Source organism: Acinonyx jubatus, chromosome B3 (genome assembly GCF_027475565.1).
Source record: "Acinonyx jubatus isolate Ajub_Pintada_27869175 chromosome B3, VMU_Ajub_asm_v1.0, whole genome shotgun sequence".
Classification (NCBI taxonomy): Eukaryota; Metazoa; Chordata; class Mammalia; order Carnivora; family Felidae; genus Acinonyx; species Acinonyx jubatus.
Window position 1 is genome coordinate 52,134,462 of NC_069386.1, and position 18,395 is coordinate 52,152,856.

At 44.2% G+C, this 18,395-nt stretch overlaps 1 protein-coding gene across 1 annotated transcript; it reads left to right on the forward strand.

Annotated features, from left to right (window-relative positions):
* The first annotated feature begins 2,634 nt into the window (after positions 1–2,634).
* Positions 2,635–18,155, forward strand: TNFAIP8L3 (TNF alpha induced protein 8 like 3). The gene is made up of 2 exons (XM_053224025.1): positions 2,635–4,961; positions 16,655–18,155. Exons 1-2 carry the CDS (start codon positions 4,913–4,915, stop codon positions 17,215–17,217), a joined length of 612 nt encoding a protein of 203 aa, XP_053080000.1. The 5' UTR covers positions 2,635–4,912; the 3' UTR covers positions 17,218–18,155.
* The last annotated feature ends 240 nt before the right edge of the window (positions 18,156–18,395 follow it).

Sequence of the window (18,395 nt, forward strand, 5' to 3'; positions counted from 1 at the left end):
TGGGATTCTCTCTCTCCCCCTCTCTCTGCTCCTCCCCTACTCTCTCTCCCTTTCTCTCTCAAAATAAATAAAAAACATTTTTAAAAATCTTTAAAAATAAAAACAGGAAGTCTCAGAGAAAGACATATTTATGTGTAACTTCCAGGAACACAGTCTCCACAGCTAGTTCTATTCTTGAGTGATGTGAGTGGGACTCTCTCAGCTCACAGTGATTCCATCTGAGTAGGGGTCCCAGCGGAGCTCGGGAGTCCAACTTCAGGGTCCTTGCGGGTGAGTGAGACATCTGCCATCTCCCCTCCCATCTCCCAACCACATTCCCCAACACTGTCATTCCCCTGGGCCAGAGATGGCCATGGCACCAGTGGATATCCAAAATGTGGCCTGACTCAGGTGTCAGATCTCAAATCCATGAACAACAACAAAATAAAAACCACAGTTACTACAGAGTATGTGTAAGGGGTACTATAAGTGCTATATGTGCCCCTTTCCTATTGTTCCACTTCCAAATTGACTGAAATCCAAAAATGTCATTGTACAAAATTTATATTTCACTAAAAAAAAAATTAAGTAGAACACTGAGCAAGGCATAGTGCTATCTACCAAATCATCTCCCATCCAGAAGTACCTTCTGGTTTCTTCTCTCTCATACGTTCCAACCTCTCTAATACAGCTAACCATCTATTTATTTATTTATTTATTTACTTACTGTAAACTCACTAAGCTGAGGGTTCATGTGTTGCTGTATTAATCTAATTATAGCACCTTCGAAGAGTCTCTTCCCTTTAGGCTTACATGCCCACTGTCTCAGGACATATTTTGTTTATTTTTTTCCAGTATTGGCTCGAGTTTGTTCCATTTTATTGCCTGATATTTTTTTTTTGACGTTTTAGGTTTTGTATCTGCACTCCAAAAATTGAAGAATTCCAAAGGCAGACATTTTTATTGCATCAGTCTGTTTACTAATTTCACATATTACCAAGTTGGCATCCTCCCAGGGCTCTGAATGCGGCACCCTGCCGGTGTCCTTGTTGGCAGTGTGCTGGCCTGAGCCTGGGTTTTAAGCGCCTGCTGAGGTGAACAGTTTGGGAGCTGCCAGCAGAGAGAGAGAGAGGACCACCCAGAGAGACAGACGTGGCCTATGCTATTCTGATCCCCAACAGCTCCCAAAGCATTAAAATCGCTGGTGAGCGTGAAGGGACATGAATGGGGAGGCTCCAGGGGTGGTGGCAGGGATGGGTGCTGCTGCTGTGGAGAGAGGGTTCCTGCTGGAATTGAACACTAAGGGAGTGGGGGTGGTGGTGGTGGCACATCTGGGACTCCAGGAGATACTGCTGCATGGAGGGGTGCAGACAGGCAGAACCCAGGGGGCCAGGCAGCAACTCCATGTGAAATGCAAGGCATTGACCTCGTGCTGAGTTCGGGAGGTGCTTGAGTGCATTCAGTTCAGCATGTACTTCCTGAATCTGCACTTTGTATGTATCCTGAACAGATAGAATCTGGGCCTCAAAGGATGAGAAAGAGCACGCTGAATCATGCATTCAGCTATTCATCTACAGACTTATTGAGCAATTTCTACATGGCAGATGCTGCCCTGGTTGTAAGGATATCCAGGTCCTCTGAGCATCAGTTGTGGAATCACACGGTGCCAATCCTAATGCACCCTGGGAAAAGGTGACACTGGAATTGGGTACGAGGACCCCCCTTCCTGGAAGGATGTGAGTGTTGGCCTGGGACTCTGGGTGAGAGGAGACCTTCAGCAGGAACAAACTGTCGCTGTGCCTCTTCCACCTGGGCACATATCCACTGGCCTTGGCTGTGGGCACAGAGGACCAGGGCAGCTGGGGTCAGGGCACCACCCCAGGGAGAGCCAACTTAATTTCTGGTACTGTTTGGCTCTCACCTGCCTGTCTTCAGCCAGTTGGGCTAAGGCAGAGCCATACATGTGAAGGAGTGAGCCACCCCTTCACAACAGGGACAAAGAAAGTGTTTGATTAAATTAGATGCGTGTTTCTACCTTCAGACAAAGCCTTAGCAAAACAGGAACAGAAGGAAGGTTCCTTAATTCGGTAAGTGGTATCCATCAAAAACCCACAGCAGAGATATTATGTGGTGGGAAAATTTTAGAGTCAGTTGTGTTAGTCAGGAACAAGTGAGGGATGCCACATAGCATTGCCCTGGAGGCTCCCACCAGTGCAACAAGGCAAGAAAAAGAAATGGGAAGTAGAAGAAAATGATCATTTTGTGCAGGCAATGTAGTTGTTCATAGAAAAAAAGCTGATCTGCTACAAAATCTATTAGAACTAATTATAGAACTCAGCAAAATTTCTCAATTTGGAGATAAATATACAGGAATCAGTTGGGTTCCTATATATCACTAATAACCGTTTAGAAACTATAATAGAAAAAAATTATACTTACAGTAGCAACCAAAACTATATGCAAGAGCCTTATGGAAATGACTCTAAACCATTATTGAAGGACACAGAAGATCTGACTGAATGGTGAGATATATCATGTTATATATCATGTTAATGGATGGGAGGTTTGATACCATAAAGATACCAATTTGCCCTAGATTAATACAGGGTGTTCATGGCATTTGGTCAAATGATCCCAAGAACAGTCAAGACAATTTCCAAGAAGAATAAAATGAGATCTCACGATTTGTGAGATCAAGCCCTTGTGTGGGCTCTGTGCTGACAGTGCAGAGCCTGCTTGGGGATTCTCTCTCTCTCTCCTCCCCTCCCCACCACTCTCAAAATAAATAAACATTTTTAAAAGGCTTATTATGAGTTTCAATAATTAATATGGTGTGGTGCCAGTACTGAAATAGATCAGTAGAACAGAGTAAAAGACACAGACCCATGCAAAGTTGATAAGGAAGAGGTGGCCTAACAGATCAGTAGGACAAGGATAAACTATTCAATAAATTAAATAAATTGTGAGGAGAAAAAGTACCTCATGCAGTATGCACAATAAATTCTAAATGGATGAAAGATCTAAATGTGGAAAGCAAAACCTTAAAACTCCTGGAAAATATTTGAGACTCACTTCCCACCTCATGGCAGGAAAGGATTTCTTAAAATGAGATTTGAAAACCACTAACAATAAAGGAAGACATTCGTAGATTTGACTATGTTAAAAATTTTAACTTCTGTATGACTAAAGACACCACAAATAAAGTTAAAACATAATACTACAGACTGGAAGGAGATAGCTGCAACTCATGCGATCAGCAGAGGATTAGAATGTGTAGCACAGTAAAAGCTCCTACAGATTAGCTAGAAAAAAACCATACAATCCAACTGGGGGAGGGGGCAAAGTTAGCAAATTCTATGAATAAGCAATTACAGAGGAAAGATCTGAATGCTCAGTACACACACACAAAAATACATTGAATTTCACTGGCACTCAGAGAAATATATGTTAAAACCAGATACTATTTTGAACCTATCAGGTTGGCAGAAAATTAAAAGGTGGGCTATTTGAAGTGTTGATGAAGAAATGGAACCACAGGAAATCAGACGCTGCTGCTGAGAGTGAAAATTAGTGCAGTCTTGCTGGGTAGCGCCCGCGGCCTCTGGCACAGGAGCTGGCAGCCATGTTCTAGATGTAGGACCCAGGAGACTATTGTCTGTGTGCAGAGACAGGTCTGTGGACCTTTCTTGCTTTGCAGAAAGTGGAAAGAACTTAAATGTTCATGATCAGGAAATGTGGATGCATAGTATATTTACATAATAAGAAACTAAATAAATTCGAATGATTTTGAAAGCATGTTGTTAAAGGAAGAATTGCAGAAAAATGTGTGTGGTATGACACCTTTATCTGAAGTTTAAAAACATTCTAAACAGGGGCACTGGATGGCTCAGTCAGTTAAGCAGTTCAGCGTCTGACTCTTGATTTGGGCTCCAGTCGTGATCTCACAGTTGGTGAGTTCGAGCCCCACATCAGGCTGTGTGCTGACAACAAGGAGCCTGGTTGGGATTCTCTCTCCCTCCCTCTTTCTCTCTCTTTCCCTCTGCTCGCCCCATGCACACTCTTTCTTAAAATAAACATTAAAAAAATAAATAAATAACACTCTAAACAATATCCCAGTGATAGGTGCATACTCGTGAGGCAAAACTATAAAAACGTGGTTGAGACAAAGACACATCAGCTTCTCAAGTGCAATTAGGTCTGTGGAGATAGAAGTGGGAAAGAGGGAGCTGAAAACAAAGAGGGCTTTTTACCTTGCTCTGTCTCCTAGGACAAAATACTGAGATTTGTTCTATCTGGGTAGTGGCCACATGAGTAGAGTTTGTTATATTCTATTTTGTCTATATACTTGAAATGTGTCATGGCTTTTTTAAAAATTCTGAGGGGAAAAAACCCTTAATTTCCATTTTCAAGTGGGTAATAATTCAAAAAACATTTAAACTGATTGATATTTGTCACTCGTGACTGGCAGTTTAGTGTGGTGGGTTGAAGCACAGGACTCTGGGGCAGCCTTCCAGGTCCGAATCCTGCTTTGCTTCTTCCTAAATGGTATTTAGGAAGCTGTTTAATTTCTCTCTGCTGTGGATTCCTTGGATGTAAAATGCTGCCACCGATGATGATGATGATGATGATGATGATGACGACGACGACGGTGATGATGATGATTAGTGCGTGCTCATAGAGTTGTCACGAGGATATGATGAGTTAGTGTGCATAAAGCACTACAGAAGTGGACTCTATTATTGTGCCCGAATACGATCTACCATTCGGAGAGACACTAGTTACTTATTAGATGCAGGGGAGAGTGGGGGAGGGGATGAATAAGCTTTGTTGAAAGAAACCGTGTAAGTAGATGTTTTTAGTGTTGGTTGCTCTTCTAACTGCAGTAAGACAAAAATATCTCTCAGATCTCCAAAATTAACCTGTGGAGTTGGAGATGATTCAGCCCCCAGTGACTTCACACGTATCTGCTTCAGTTAGCTCTGGTAAGTAAAATCATCACTCATTCACTTTCAGAGCTGGCTGAAAAATCAATATGAAAAACAAAATCAATATGTAACTGTTGAAATATATAGAATCCCCTCTAAAAATGAAAGCTACATCTATCTTCAAGTTTTGATGGATATGTGGTGTTGTATCATGGAATAAGAATGGCTTTTTTGTATTTAAAAACAATGATGAAATGTAAATCTCCTCGCTAGATGGGGATTTAAATTGAAGCCTATTTAATGTCTCAACTAAGTGAGAAGAAATCACAGATGTTAGGGAGTCAAGGATGATTTTCTGAAAGCAGATACCAGAAGGGAAAGATTGCAGGCTTTGTCTGGAGTTGACTTGAACTTGGGTCCAGCTGCAATTCTGCTACTTACTAGCCCCATAGCCTTGAGTGAATTACTTAAACCTGCTGTGGCTCAGATTCTCATCTACAAGATGGGACTCACAGTCCTTCTCTTGCAGAACTCTTGTGAGGACCTAGTACGTGCTCGGTGCTGATGAATGGGAGATCGTAAGGGTCTAAGACAAAATGAGATCATGAGCCGTTGAGCCTCACAGCTGACCCTGCCAATCGCTCTTCACCTTACTTGGAACAGTAACTTATTTCAAAGCCCAGGAATTTTTCAAAATGAAGAAAACCTGGTCTTCTTAAAGATGATCAAATGCTGCTTTTAAAGAGTAATGATTCAATGCAAGGTATTGCAGCAATCAGGATCGGCTTTCCTATAAGGAGTGTCCTGTTCTGACTGCCACTGCTTTTGTATGTCCTTGCACAGCATCCTGGAATATCCAGTCCAGTTGGGAAGATTCATCATGCCTGGTCCCCCCAAAACACTCAAGTCATTTCTAACCACTGGAGGAATGAATTTCTAGGAATGAGCAGCCACTAAGGGCAAAGCCAAAATTCTGTGCCCGCTCCCAGGCCTGAGCCAAAGGGAAGATTTCCGAGGCCACCAAGCCTGAGCCGGAGGCAGAACACCTGGCTAAAGCAATACCCCCTCCTCTGCATGCCCTTCTCTGGCAACTCCATCCTTCTCCCTTCCACCCTCCATCCCAGTCCTGCAATGCCCAAACCTGCCCCTCACTTCCTACCCTCATTTTTCATTTAAGAGGAGGGGCAGTGTGGTAGTGGGCCCAAAGAGGAGAGAGAGAATCCCTAGGAGGGAGGCAGTGTGGCTCTGACTAAAGTGATTCCCAGCAAGCTGTGAATAGAGACTATGCTTTAACCAGCTAATTCGAGGTACCTGCATTTTCGAGGAAGAACCTGTTTATCTCTGAGGATCTCTAATTGGCAAATTCTTTAGGGAAGATGGGTCTTATCACCATCTCTTGCTCTATGGAAAGGGGTAAAGTTTGGGTGGGAAGATGGGAAGTTCAGGGTAGGACAGGTTGGTGTGAGGTGCCCACTGGGTAGGCTCCTGTGACCATCTCCACCCAGACAGAGGCCCCTTGGGCACCTGGAACAGCATGCTGAATTCATCCTCCCCACCAGCTCCTAGACGCCTGTTGCAGTTGGTGGTGCCTGAATGCCACCTCCCCCACCTGGTTTCCCAAGCTAGAAGAAGCACTCAGCGTCATCCTTGACTCATCCCTGCCCCCTGGCAGTCATCCATGCTGTTCCTTATTGCCCCCCCTGCCATCACAAAGGACAAGCTAAAATCAAAATTACAGTGCATTTAACTGTCTTGCTAATTGCCATGGCTTCCTACTACCTTGGGGAATATCTCAACACAAGTAAAAGTGTTTGAAATCCATATTTCAAATCATCTTATTAAAATTTGTGAAATTTTTATGGCTCATTTCTTTTCAGATCTGATTAGATCATTACTTTTACCTTAATTTGGCTACTGAAAAGCTCTTACGATGAGGATAATCGTCAGCCCCGCCATTTCCTTGCCATTCACTTATGCTGGCAATGATTAGCGTATTGTCTTCAGTCCTCAGTTTTGTTTCTCATAGGAATCTTTTGAAATCACAGGTCCATTTTGTGAGGGTTTAGTTAGAACTAAATAATATAATCACTGAGTCTGTTTAAAGCACACATAAACAAATGCTGAAATAAATCAAAACTTTTGAAAGGGAATAAACAAGTGAGAGATGCACTAAATACCCCCAAACCCTGGATGGGGGGCTTTCCCCACTTCCCTTAGAATGCCACACACCGGTGGGTCACACGGTCAGCCTATATGTTAAGTTTTAGTAAAGCTTAGCTTCTAAGGAAACAGGAGACAGGGATGCCTGGGTGGCTCAGTCAGCTCAGCATCCAACTTCAGCTCAGGTCACGATCTCGCAGTTGAAGGGTTTGAGCCCTGCATCAGGCCCTGGGCTGGCAGTGCAGAACCTGGTTAGGATTCTCTTTCTCTCCTGTCTCTCTCTCTGCCCCTCCCACATTTGCACTGTCTCTCTCTCTCTCTCTCAAAATAAATAAATAAGCTTTTAAAAAAAGGAGACAGAAATAGAGCTTCTAATGGCTTCATTTTGCACACCCTGGAGTATTGCCTGGCAGACCCTGCTGCCGTCTGTGTCATGGTGACCCCCCTGTAGGACCCACGAGCTGCTTGCTTCTTACTGCAGGTGGTGGAAATTGGGGGACCTCAGGTCTCAGCCACAGAGGTGAGCCCAGGAGACATGTGCTCAAGGCGTGGTGGCTTTCTTGGGGGGTTGGGGAGACCCAGTCCTGAAGAAGGCTCAAGAGTGTGCTAGACTGAACTGCAGTCAGAATAACTGCATTCCTGACCCTCCCAGGCCATCCAGGTTTTACTGTGATGCCTTTTAAAATATCCCAAAATATCTTCTTTAAGCCTCAAGAATGCTACCTCACTGAAGTATGAAAGGGATCAGACCAACAAAGGCATTTTTTCACGAGCTTCTAAGCTTTGATCATTTCTCTGTGGAGAGATGGGAGGATCGAGGTTTTTGCTTCTCTCTAACTCAAAGGCCCCACCATCACTCAATAATCGCATTTCATTGTACCTTCTCCAGTGTCATGTTTTTAATATTCCAGCAGTATACAAGCCACAGTTTTATACAAGGGAAGGAAAATGTTTTCTAGGTTGACTCCACTGGAGATGCAGCAACTCAATTAATCTTCCTGGAAACCGTAACTCTGTTAGGTTCACATTTCAAAACTCTACTTAAGGTTGCTTAATAGTTTTGTCCCCATAGCAACATAGGGACAAGCAAGAACTAAAGCAGAGGCAGCGTCTTCCCTAGTAGGTGTTTTGTCATCATCATGGATATCCCATCCTTCAGACCACCTCACCCCCACAGCCAGCCCCCTCCTCATCATTCACACAGAGAACAGACAAAGAAGCAAGCAGGGAGAGGCGAGGGTGTCACTTCCCCCCCCCCCCACCACCGGCTCCTGGCCCTTTATCAATAGTGAAGGACACGACCAGTCCAATCAGCCTTTCTGGGCGTGTATGCAGGTGAGCAGAAAGACAGGTGCTCATCACAAAAGTTCAAGTAGTTTGCGAGGCAGCTCCATCTCAAGGAGGCTTGCTTGAACTTCTTTCCCAACAGTTAAGTATAAGTGATTGCCAGGAATTTGGATTACCACTCTTCACCCTCTGCTTACCCTTCCACATACCCTGAAGACCCCTCCCACTTTCCTTGTACTCTGGGTCTCCTGCCTTGACAGATGGTACTTATTAAGCACCACAGATTGTTTTGCTCTGGGCACCATCTCCACTCTTCTACTCTAGCTACCTGTCCTACTGGCCATCATCTTAGGCTGTTTACAGAAGTGAAGTGATACTGTGAGCACTGGCTATGGCAGAGAATTTCTAATCTTACAAAGTTGATACAACTATCCATACTCGAATCCAAGTTTTCCACACACTCCTTAAGTGGAAGTAGAGGAGTCAGAGTCCCGAGAGAAAGGAGAGAAGAGATGAGTCTGCTCCCATCCCCTCTGTACCTCACCACGTGCTGGGTTGAGGATGCTCAGAGCACTTCATCCCTCATAACCATCATTTTTTGGGAAAAATAAAATAAATGATGCTCTTCCTATGCTGAAGTTCATCTGCCTCCTTTCTGCCCACTCACCCAACTTGGTAAGATCTTCCTGCTGTTTATCACCACCAGTTCGGCATTTCACCATCTGGGAGAGCTTAGCATTGTCTAGAAATGTGGAAACATCACTTGTACTATGGCAGAACATCATTTATAGAAGCATCAATGGACACCAGCCCCAGCACTTTTCCATTTAGTGAAGGACCCACTTAAATTATCTTTTGCTTACTCTCTCCAAACTGTTCGCTAACTACCATTGTCACACCACTCTCCCCACATAGTTCTGATACTTTTCCTTTCCTTGTAAATATTCTAAGGGTGCTTACTCTCAGAGCACTGACTTCACATTGCTTTTACCTGAGCTTCCCCATCAGGGGAAGGAAGCCCCTGTCTATTCTACAGGGATCAATTTTGCAGCTTCCTCAGTCTTGTCTCATTGTGCCAGTCAAGTAAGCTATATAGTAGCTGCATAATCACATTTTTGTCTCCATTCTCAGAGATCCTGAGGTGTTGCAAACAAGTCATTACCTTTCATGAGTGGGGAATGGGAATGTTTTTACAAACATTGTTAAGAGAATTACCCCTGGCCAAAAGAGCCTTCCAAAGGCTTGTACACAGCAATAAGAGGACGGTTTTCGCCAAGACCTAATCTAGATCTCTTAGTGTTTCCCCAAAGTAAATATGTGTCCACTGATCAGGACTGTTTCCCCAGATATCCAAGTGCCTTCCTGACCTTGACTTCCAAAACTCACACGCTTCCTGTCAGCCTACAGCGTTCCTCCCTGATACATCGCCAACACAGTCCGCCTGCTGAAGGCTGAGACAGAAGGATGGATGGAAGGAAGCAAGCCCAACATTTCTATGTGCAGAAGTCTTCTGAATAAGACCGCCTCCCCCAGGTTTCCCTAGTGCACACACCCTCCCTTTAATCAGGCACACATGATGGAAACAGTGGGGTCTCCTCACCCCTGCCAGGCAGATCCCCTGGGAGATGTAAAAGTTGACCAGAGTGTCTTATTTTTTTTTCTCTCAATACTACCCCAGCATTTCTCATAATATATGCCACAAGATTGTGTGTGTGTGTGTGTGTGTGTGTGTGTGTACACAAATTTCGTAAGGTTCAGTAAGTTTGAGAAGTGGTGGACTAAATAAAACTACACAGGTGTCTTTACTGTGGGACTTCTCGAAGCCTTTAATAAGCTACTTGGTATGGCAAATCTTTAAGAGCCAGCCATAATATATGGTCATCCACGAACTCATTATAACTGGCCACAGACCCTTCTTTACCAGAGCACCTCTCAGGACTAGTGTTCTGTAGGATACATGCTGGGGCATGTTGTGTTCCGTGGGTCGTAGGGGCAGCATGTCAGAGTCACTTAAGGAGCTTGTGATTACCAGCCGTCTCCTAAAGATCTTCATACTGACAGTCTGGGCTAGAGTGTGAGAATCTACTTATTGTTGTTTTTTCTTAAAGCTTTCCTGGTTATATTGATGATCCATAGCCCTTGGGTTCCCCTGCTGTAGACTCTTGATATTTAAGGCTTCAGAGATGCTATACCTCTGACCCTCCTGGAAGCTTCTACAATAAATCCCCTTGTAGGTAAATAACACATTCTTATACAATAGAGATGGCTGAAAACTTACCAGGAAAAACACCCAAAGCCTTTATGATTTGGGGGAAATTGCTGGCCTGTATCTATGACTTTAGAAACCACTTTGTAACATTGTAGCCATCCCCATCCAGCCACATTCAAGTCCACCTTTAGCTTTCTCCAGCTGTTCTCACTCATGCCATTTTGGGCTATTTCACATGTTTTCATATTTTGTTTCAGTTGTCTACATCTCACATCCCTGCAGGACCATATTTTGGGGGGATTTCATATACAGACGAACTAAGAGTAAGCAATCAATAACTGCAGAGAAACCAGAGGACAAAAGGGACTTTGCCCAGAATGAACAAAAAAGGGTTAAGGTTGACTACAGAATTAAAAATCAAGTAGAGAGGCACGGTAAATCGGTCAATGTGGCAACATGAATGTGTACAATTTACCTGTACACAAAATTTATAGCATTTTAAATGGTAGGTAGGTCTCATATTCTGCCACCCTCTGCAGTTTTTCTTTGTTACTTCTGTGTTCAATTTTTGACTCCATGATATATGCATCACTAGTGATTTAGGACTAGGGTGACTAAGGCGCCTGGGTGGCTCAGTTGGTTGAGTGTCCAACTCCAGCTCAGATCATGATCTCGCAGTCTGTGAGTTTGAGCCCCGTGTCAAGCTCTGTGCTGACAGTTCAGAGTCTGGAGCCTGCTTCAGATTCTGTGTCTCCCTCTCTCTCTCTCTGCCCCTTCCCTGCTCGTGCTCTCTCTCTCTCTCAAAAATAAATAAACATTTAAAAATTAAAAAACAAAAACAAAAAACGGAATAGGGTGACCAACTTGTCCCAATGTGCCTGGCACTTTTCTCGTTCTAGCACTGAAAATCAGCTGTAAGGGAAACCCCTCAATCCTGACAAGTCAGAGCAGTTGGTCCCTGTACTCAAAAGACAGAAAGAATTCTGACCAAATAAACTCTGACCAAATAAAACTGGGAATTGCTACATCACTTTTATCCACCTGAGTCACTGCCGCAGTAACAAAACAAACTACCACAAACAGTGGCTTAAAGCAACACAAATTTATCATCTTCCACATCTAGAGATCAGAAATCTCTAAATAGGTTTTACAGGACTAAAAATCAGTGTATCAGCAGAGCTGAATTTTTTTTTTCCTAGAGGCTCGAGGGGAGATTCTGTTCCCTTTCCTTTTCCAGCCTCTAGAAGCCAGCCACATTCCTCGGCTGGTGGCTCCCTCCTTCATCTTAAAAGCAAGCGATCACATCACTCTGACCCTCTACTTCCATCATCAAATCCCATTCTCTGGCCCACTCTGTCCTGCCTCCCTCTTTCACTTTGAAAGACCCTTGTGATTATGGGCGCCTGGGTGGCTCAATCAGTTAATCGTCCGACTTCAGCTCAGGTCATGATCTAATGGTTTGTGGGTTCAAGCCCCACATTGGGCTCTGTGCTGACAGCTCAGAGCCTGGAGCCTGCTTCAGATTCTGTGTCTCCCTCTCTTTCTCTGCCCCTCCCCCACTTGTGCTCTGTCTGTCTCTCTCTCTCTCTCAAAAATAAACAAACACTTTTTAAAAAGAAAAGACCCTTGTGATTATATCAGGCTCACTGGATGATCCAGTGTAATTTCTCCATCCCCAAATCCTTAACTTCATCACATCTGCACAGTCTCTCTTGCTGGGTAAGGTAACATATTCTCAGGTTCCAGGGACTGAGATGTGGACACCTTTGGCAGCTGGAGGGTCGTTGTTCTGCCTACCACACCCAGCGTTCTCAGAGAGTTGAAAACACCTTCATGTGTTAAAGGAATATTGTTAAGTCTCACAGGAAAAGAATCTTTTAGCATTGCCTGACCCAGTCCTGTCCACACTTACTTGATCAAGAAAGAAGCTCTTTACCCCCAAAGAGCACTTATCATCTCATGGAATGCAGCTGCTGTCACAGAAGGGGAGAATTCAATCTGGTTGTGCGTACCGCCGAGAGTCCAGAGACTTTCCATGTGATATGCAGATGAGGACAGTTTTGAGGAAATTCATTTATAGATCCAATTCCTCTTCCTCATTTCAGTACATACTCTTTTCTACACTTACCTGCCTGACAAACAACATGAGGTCAAGGCAGGGTGGACCTGTCTTCTTTCCGCTATTTTCATCAGAGGCCACAGCCATTAAGAATCATATCAGGACAGTATATTACCCTGGGTGCAAAACCTCCCTGGTCAGACACAGGGATGATGTGAAACTCTGGGGTTGGCGATGCCTCTTTGAAGCAAGACGCTATAACCTGCCCCCTACCCATCTCATTTGAAGCTGCATTTCCAATAAAAATTTTCCTTTTACATTTAGTATTTGTCAACATTTTAATATTTCATATTGTGTGCTAAAATGAAATAACTCACTCCAGAGGAAATGCTTTGAGGCTTGGAGATTTATGGTTACCAGAATCATCTTTTAATTTAAAATTTCAATTTGTATGCATCCTTTGACTGTAGAGAATTATGATGAATTGATCAAATAAAACACTTTCAAGCATAAAAACATATTAAGTTAAAGTTCTCTGGGTGTCATGGAAAAGAGATAGTTTCAAAGGGAAAAAAAGAACAATGTAACATTTCTAAAGAAGAGCTTGCTCCTGTCACTCTAAAATGGACAATAATGTCCTATCACTGCCGGTGTTTATGTTATGTTGGACATATTTAAAAGAATGATATAGCAGGCTAATTTTAAATATCACTCTTATATAGAAATCATGTCTATTAACAAATTATAACTATTTAAACTTAAGGTGAAAAATATGGCTGCCAAGTTAAATATGCAAGGAGGTACGTAGTTTTTCAAAACCCTTAAGGGAATATATGAGCAAAAACGGTGGCAGCTACTGGTCTAGAGAAAAATGTTGGGAATGCTGGCAGGGGAAAGAGCAGTGTTTGGAATCAGGCTCGCAGAGGAGCCTTGGTTAAAATGCCAGCTTCACCCAACAGAGTTAAAACCATGAAGCGTCTGGCACAGAGCCAGCCAGTGCTCCCTTCCTGCCACCAGGACCTGCCAGGTGCCATCAGTGTGTGAGGCACTAGGCATACAGTAGGGCTTCGACACCCGTCCCTGCTCGCACAGAGCTCACATTCTGGTGGACATGCATGTATTTGATCTGCCGCTTCTGTGTGGGTACATGCTTGCTGCCATTTCTTTTCTTTTCTTATTTTTAATGTTTATTTATTATGAGAGGGGAGGAGGGGCAGAAAGAGAGAAAGAGAGAGAGAGAGAGAAAGAATCCCAAGCAGGCTCCAAGCTGCAAGCGCAGAGCCCGACTCAGGGCTCAGTCCCACACCCATGAGATCATGACCTGAGCCGAAATCAAGAGTCGGACACTGAACCAAGTGAGCCACCCAAGCGCCCAAGCTTGCTGCATTTCTAAAGAGTCTCTTACTACTCTTATTCTCAGGCAGCTTTTAGGAGCTGTATCTATAAAGAAATGACTCATTTTTTTTATATTCTAGAAGAGGTCCTTCTAAATTCCATTGTTCCCTTCAGAATAATCACCTGAGGAGGCATACGCTTATTTTAGTGACAGGGCCACTACTCAAAAGTCTTTAAGCCTCTGCTGTGGGATTGACTTCAAAGCATACAGCACAATCTTCTGAACATTCTTAATACTTGTAAATGTTTGTCTTTGTGGGGGGCGCCTGGGTGGCTTAGTCAGTTGAGTGCCTTGACTCTTGGTTTCAGCCCGGGTCATGATCACATGGTCATGGGATTGAGCCCCGAGTCAGGCTCCATGCTGAATGTAGAGCCTGCTTGGGATTCTCTCTCTCTCCCTCTGCCCTTCCCACCCTCACAAAGTAAATAAATTTTAAAAACATATATTTGTCCTTGGAATACAAATTGGTGTTTTGGGGAACAGGTTATTCACACAAAGGTCTGGTGACCCTAGTAGGTGGTCAGACTGGGTAGGAATATTTTTTATGACAAACTCTAGGAGGGCATAAATCAGGCACTCCGGGCTTTCTCATGGTAAAGAATAGTCAAGAGATGCTGTTTGTTCCCTTTGTACCTAGACTGAAGGAAAAAGCCCACCCACGTCAGGGTCACTTGACTGTGAAGTTGCTTGAAGACTCTACGGTTTCAAACTTTAGGGAGAGAGCTTCCTGAGCTGTAGGAAGCCCATGGTACCTACTACCTTACTGCTGATGATCCTGCCACAGCAACCCCACTCCAGGCCATGCCCCTCGGGGCCCGCATCTAGAAGCCTGAGAGCAGACGTAGCTGTCTCGGAAGGACCCAGGACCGAGGGAGCAAGGCTGGGCCAGTCGTGAGGGGGCCATGTGGGTGCAGGAAGTGCACACAAGCCTTGTCTGAATTGTGTCGGAGTGTTTATTGAGTGTCTGTGAGACCTGAGCATTAATCACAGGTATTAATCACTGTCCACTGAGAAAACGAGTCCAGGATGGGCAGAGGGTGTGGAATATGAGATGGGGCAGACAGGCAAAGATTTCAGAACATGGCACGTGTGGCCATCTGTCTGTCCGCTCTGCCTATCGTATCTGTCACTTACATGTGGCCACAGAATGCTGGATAAAATCTCTCTGGATCCTATAAAGGTCCTCAATTCTCAAAGGAAAACTGTTTTTTTAAGTATAAATTTGCACTGTATTTTACTGCTTCCTTATTCTTCTGCAGTGTTTCTCTGTATTTTACTTAGCAGACACCATTTCATCCCTGTGCCCAGAACTGAACTAGGTGCTGTGGGAGACACTGTCTCAGTCCTTAGGCAACTTGAATCTCCTTGGAAGACAGGCATACATACTGCAGAGTAATGGCCAGCGGGTTTCAAACGTCAGCTCTAGCTAATAGGTGACTTCATGGAGTATTTTATCAAATCTAAGACACTGTGAATTGTAAGATGTTGTTTTATGTGCTCTTAAGAAAGAAAAATATGCTGCCAATTAAATTGTGAATGACTGCTTTCTTTTTATTCATAAATTTTATACTTCTTGAAAGATTCTTTTTGGACTTGCTTAGACAAGTGTTATTTTTAACATATTTTACTCTTGTTCACTCATGAAGTAGAACATAAGAGAGAAATAAATTGGCTTTGGTTTTTCTAAGCTGCTTCACATTCAGGGTACTGCTCATCTGAAGTATCTTTGACCTGCTGTGGTCAGTGCATGTGTTTCTCATGCAGCGCCCTTCTGTTCCCTATGCCAACGGAGAGCGTTGGAGAGGCAATATTCCTTCGAGTACTCTTGACTTCTCCCAAATCTCTGGCTCCTACTGTGCAAATTGATGCGCATATAATGACAACCACAGCACAAGTGCCACCTGGCAACAGTGACTGTAAGACACATACCAATTTCCAAGATACCGAACATGAAAAAAATACACCACAGACTCAAAAAATAGATTCTGAGACTCCGTCAAAAAGACTGCCATGATCAACTGCCCATGTCTTCCCTGGGAATGGTGTTGGCATCAGTGCTACATTCTTGTCATTAAACAGTAATTTGCACAACCGGTTAGTTCTCTGTGAGCTAATAGGGTCAGGAAGGCGTTATGCATGAAGTAGGTCTAAAAAGGTGCGATTTCGGGTGCCTGGGTGGCTCAGGCAGTTAAGAGTCCAACTTCAGCTCAGGTCCTGATCTCATGGTCCATGAGTTCAAGCCCCATGTCGGGCTCTGTGCTGACAACTCAGAGCCTGGAGCCTGCTTCAGATTCTGTGTCTCCCTCGCTCTCTGCCCCTCCCCCACTCACACTCTGTCTCTCTCACTCTCAAAAATGAATATTTAAAAAAAATTTTTTTTAATGTGCTATTTGGCCTGGACAAAATGAAACCACTTCCAGAGAGGGAAGAGTGCAAGATAGAAGGCTCAAGAGGGTAAAGAAGCATGTCATGTGGAGAGGACGGTGGAGGGATCCCAGGCTTTGGTGGGGTTTGATTAGGGAGTTGTGGGGTATAAAAGGCATGAGTCTTTGCCCTAAGAACATATTCGTGTGTTTCACTTGTAGAAGACACTAATGGTTCTCATATTTCTATAACTTTTCTTTCTTTCCTTACTATAGGTCCTGATGTTTTTAGTTCAAAGAGCCTTGCCCTTCAAGCTCAGAAGAAGATCCTGAGCAAAATAGCCAGCAAAACTATGGCAAACATGTTGATTGATGACACCAGCAGTGAGATCTTTGATGAGCTCTACAAAGTCACTAAAGAGCACACCCACAGCAAGAAGGAAGCCCACAAGATCATGAAAGACTTGATCAAGGTGGCAATCAAAGTTGGAATCCTCTACCGGCACAACCAGTTCAGCCAGGAGGAGGTTGTTATCGTGGAGAAGCTCAGGAAGAAGCTGAACCAGACGGCCATGACAATCGTCAGCTTCTATGAGGTGGAGTACACCTTTGATAGGAACGTGCTCTCCAAGCTTCTGCATGAGTGCAAGGACCTGGTGCATGAACTGGTGCAGCGACACCTGACACCCAGGACCCATGGGCGCATCAACCACGTCTTCAACCACTTTGCCGACGTGGAGTTCCTCTCTACCCTTTATAGTCTGGATGGAGACTGTAGGCCCAACCTCAAGAGAATTTGTGAAGGAATCAATAAATTGCTAGATGAGAAAGTCCTCTGAATGCCTTCTCTCCTCCTGGACTTTGCTGAGTTCCAGTTCTAGTACCCAATGTGGTCCAGGTTAGAAAAAAGAAACCCGGAAACCCTTGTCGAAGACGCCCATGTTCTGTCCTATTCGCCCATCTGATATTGATGCCAGATTGCACTCAGGTGTGTTTATCCCCTGAGCTCACTGACGAGGTCTGTTCTTCAAATCACCTTGGCTCGCCAACCCAAAGGACATTTCATTTGTTCTAGGCAGAAGGCTGCTATGCTCCTCAAGGTGAGCTCAGGGCATCTTGGTGGAGTGGAAGGAGCCCTGGACCAGGAGTTGGAGGACGTGGATTTGGTTCCCAGCTTCACCAGTACAACCATCCTCGGGATCCTGGAACCACAATGCCCTCCTGCCTACCTCCCAGGACTGCTGTGAGGTTCAAATGAGACAATGTATGTTCCCGCTTTTAAAAACTCTAACGTAAGCTCTTATTATTTTCTCTCTGGAGTGTGAGAGGGATCAACCTGGATCTAGACTACTAAGCAGAAGAGAAGAAAAGAATAATGGTATCTAGTAGGCCGGGTTTACAGTCTGTCTCTAGATGTGCTGTTTCAAACACAGATGAATACACAGGTGTGAAGAAGTGTAGCTGCAAATTGGAAAAATGTTTTCCAAGAGTTGTGTTTTTTAGGTCTTAGATGTAGGTTTATGATCCTGCAGAGGGAATCTTTCCAGCAGGGTGGGGGTATGGAGAGTTTCTCACTCATAATGCAGGAGCAGGGAAGTGTGTTCCCTGTGGGAGAGGCCTCTCCCTCCCAGGGGCCACCGTGAGGTGTGGGAGGGTTTATCCCAGCAGCACAGGAGAGCTGGGCAGCATGAACCCCTATCCATCTCTCTTGGCCTTTCACAGACACATTGTGCTATTTTCTTTGGTTCGTTAATAAATTGAAACCCTTCAAACAAGAGGTTTTGGAGTTGTGATTCAAAAATAAAATACCTTGGAATTAGATGCAGTGTTAAGAATAATGGAATTGAGGGGCACCTGGGTGGCTCAGTCAGTTAAGTGTCGGACTCTTGATTTTGGCTCAGGTCATGATCCCAGGGTGCTGGGATCGTGCTCCATGTTGGGCTCCATGCTGGGCGTGCAGCCTGCTTAAGATTCTGTCTCTGCCCCTCCCCTGTGTGCACTCACTCGCATACTTGCA

Bases quoted from the DNA above. Each gene is read 5' to 3' on its own strand.
- TNFAIP8L3 (XM_053224025.1), top strand. From the start codon at position 4,913: ATGATTCAGCCCCCAGTGACTTCACACGTATCTGCTTCAGTTAGCTCT. The intron at 4,962-16,654 runs GTAAGTAAAATC...TCCTTACTATAG, and splicing joins ATCTGCTTCAGTTAGCTCTG to GTCCTGATGTTTTTAGTTCA.